The sequence below is a fragment of the Morone saxatilis genome, unplaced genomic scaffold (assembly GCF_004916995.1).
Source record: "Morone saxatilis isolate NCDOM2014 unplaced genomic scaffold, NCSU_SB_2.0 Contig22, whole genome shotgun sequence".
Classification (NCBI taxonomy): domain Eukaryota; kingdom Metazoa; phylum Chordata; class Actinopteri; family Moronidae; genus Morone; species Morone saxatilis.
In genome coordinates this window covers 14,179,505-14,181,726 of record NW_023339785.1, presented here as the reverse complement: position 1 = coordinate 14,181,726, position 2,222 = coordinate 14,179,505, and the positions used below count along the sequence as shown (strand labels likewise).

The window sequence follows — 2,222 nt, the reverse complement described above, 5'->3', positions numbered from 1 at the left end:
ACTTTAAGCAATGGTGTGTTTTGCCTTTGTGTGAATGATCTCAAATATTGAATATATGCATTACCTGGTTTGGGTCTTGCTGTCTTTTCTAGAGCAGTGGTGGACTTTCTGGCAGACTTGTTGGATCTTTCAGGAGAGCAATGAGCAGATGGAGTGCAGGAGGCAGCAATTACAGGCCCGTCATATGCAGGGGCAGCACCATCGGTTTTAGAAGGCATGTTAAAATGATTAGCCTCGGGGGCAGTTGTTATGCTAGGGGCAGTGTCTGAGGCAGTGATTTTTGGATTGGTGTCTGAACATATTAAGACATCAGGGACAAAGGTAGTGGTCCTCAGAATTAAAGGAGTGGGAGCTGTATGTTTAGCATCAGATATGTCAGGGATAGCGGTGATGACTTTCTTTGTTAGTTTTGGGGATATTGCTATATTAGTGCCACAGCTGGAGGTGTATTTGGCTTTGCTTGAGCTAGAAAGAGCAGAATTTGTAGTTTTAGACAGGTCTGCTTTACAGTGATGGTTAGTAAACATGGGACTGAATGTAATATTAGCAGATCTAGAGGCGACTGCATTAAAAAGTGTTGCTGACTTATTAGTGGAAACAGGTGTGGTTGTCACAGCTGGAGCGTGCTTAGCTGGGCTCGAAGCAGTGGTGACTGGGAGAGAGTCTGTAAGTGGTATATTAAAACTGAGGCTCTGCTTATTTTTCTGAGAGGCTGGTCCTAGGTCTGCAGGAGCTGAAAAAGATAGACTTTTCCTGGGCTGCTGTCTTCTTCCTCTGCTCACTGGAGCCTTAAAATGAAGAGAAACTAGAATAACACTTGTTTTTTACATGTTTTCAACACTGACCGGCATTTGTGTAATGCCAAATGTTCCAAAAAGCTTCAGTGTACCTGAAAACTGCTCATTAGAGTCTTCTGCAGTTGCTCATGTAGGCTGATGATCTTCTCAGGACTACTCAGTCTCCTGCTCGCACCGACACGTGTGCTGGAGGAGGGAGGAGTCAGACTCAGTGAGGATCCAGCCAAACTGGTCAGATCTGGGGAAGACTTCCCTTTCATGTCTGGATGATGAAATCCAAATTTCTCAGGTCCAGTGGCAGAGTGAGACAGCTGTGGTGGGATTAAGAAACAGCAGATCGTAGGGTTTCTCTCATTTTAATTTACAATTTCAAAAAGAACTTTTAAAAAGGTCCAGTGTGTAGGATTTAGTGGAATCTAGTGGTGTAGTTGCAGATTGAAAAATACTCCCTTCACCGGCCACCAAACGTGCAAATGGCCCTAATCTAGAGCCAGTTTTTGGTTTGTCCATTTTGGGCTACTTATATTCCATTTCTCCTAATATATCCCCCAAAATGTTACATACTGGACCTTTAAAATGAATATACATTTAAACATAAATTAGTTTAAATTAGTTAGTTTATCATCTCACCTGTGCTGTATTGGTGATCAAGCCCTCTTTCAGTGCTGAAACCACACATGATGGTGCCGCTTGGACACTGGCACACACTTGCACTGGTGAGGGTGGCACAGGTGAGTTGGCATTTTTATTTAGTGTTTCTGCTGATGAAGATGTGACTTCACTGCTGCAGTCTTCACAATTTTTTGTGGAGTCCATGGTGACTAAAGATGTATGTTTTTCTCTTTTTAGCTCTCTAAATTTCACTCCAGATTCAGATGCAAATCCATTTTGGCATTGCTGATTTACAAGTGAGGGTATAGTAGAGCAGGTCCGATCGGGAGTGAGTCCACTAGAGTAGTGCTGAAATGCTGAAATAAATCCTGGTGTGACGCCAGTACTGTTATCCCGGGTCTTTACGTTGCTCCCTGGTGTGAATGCTGCAGTGTAGTCCTGCAGAGCAGTGTCACTGAGCAGCTGCTCAACCTGCTGTGTGAGTATGGAGTCCAAATTGCCTTGTCTGTGCATGGCCTTCATCATCTGAACCAACAAGTTGTTCCTCTCCTGACACTTGACCACCAGGCAAGACAGCTTGGCCTGTTATTCAATGAAACACTTGTCAGTCAAAGTCAACTGTTACTGACAAATGACAATAGTTAGCCGACACTCCTACAGGGTAAGGAACAAATAATGGAAGAATTTAAAGCTATATCTGTCTTTCCTCACCTTTAAAGGAGCTATATCCAGATCGTTCTGGCTCCTCTTTCTCAGGAGTGCATCATACTATAGTACAAAAAGACATGAAAATTACTTATCAGCTCATAACAA

General features: G+C 43.2%; 1 protein-coding gene across 1 annotated transcript in view; it reads right to left on the bottom strand.

Moving 5' to 3' along the window:
• LOC118333987 (trichohyalin-like) overlaps positions 1 to 2,222 on the bottom strand; it is a gene marked incomplete in the record, with an annotated part of 12,326 nt that overhangs the window by 2,749 nt on the left and 7,355 nt on the right. The window contains 4 exon segments of the mRNA XM_035669808.1: positions 65 to 788; positions 890 to 1,108; positions 1,428 to 1,991; positions 2,121 to 2,177. Coding sequence (XP_035525701.1) covers positions 65 to 788; positions 890 to 1,108; positions 1,428 to 1,991; positions 2,121 to 2,177 — 1,564 coding nt within the window.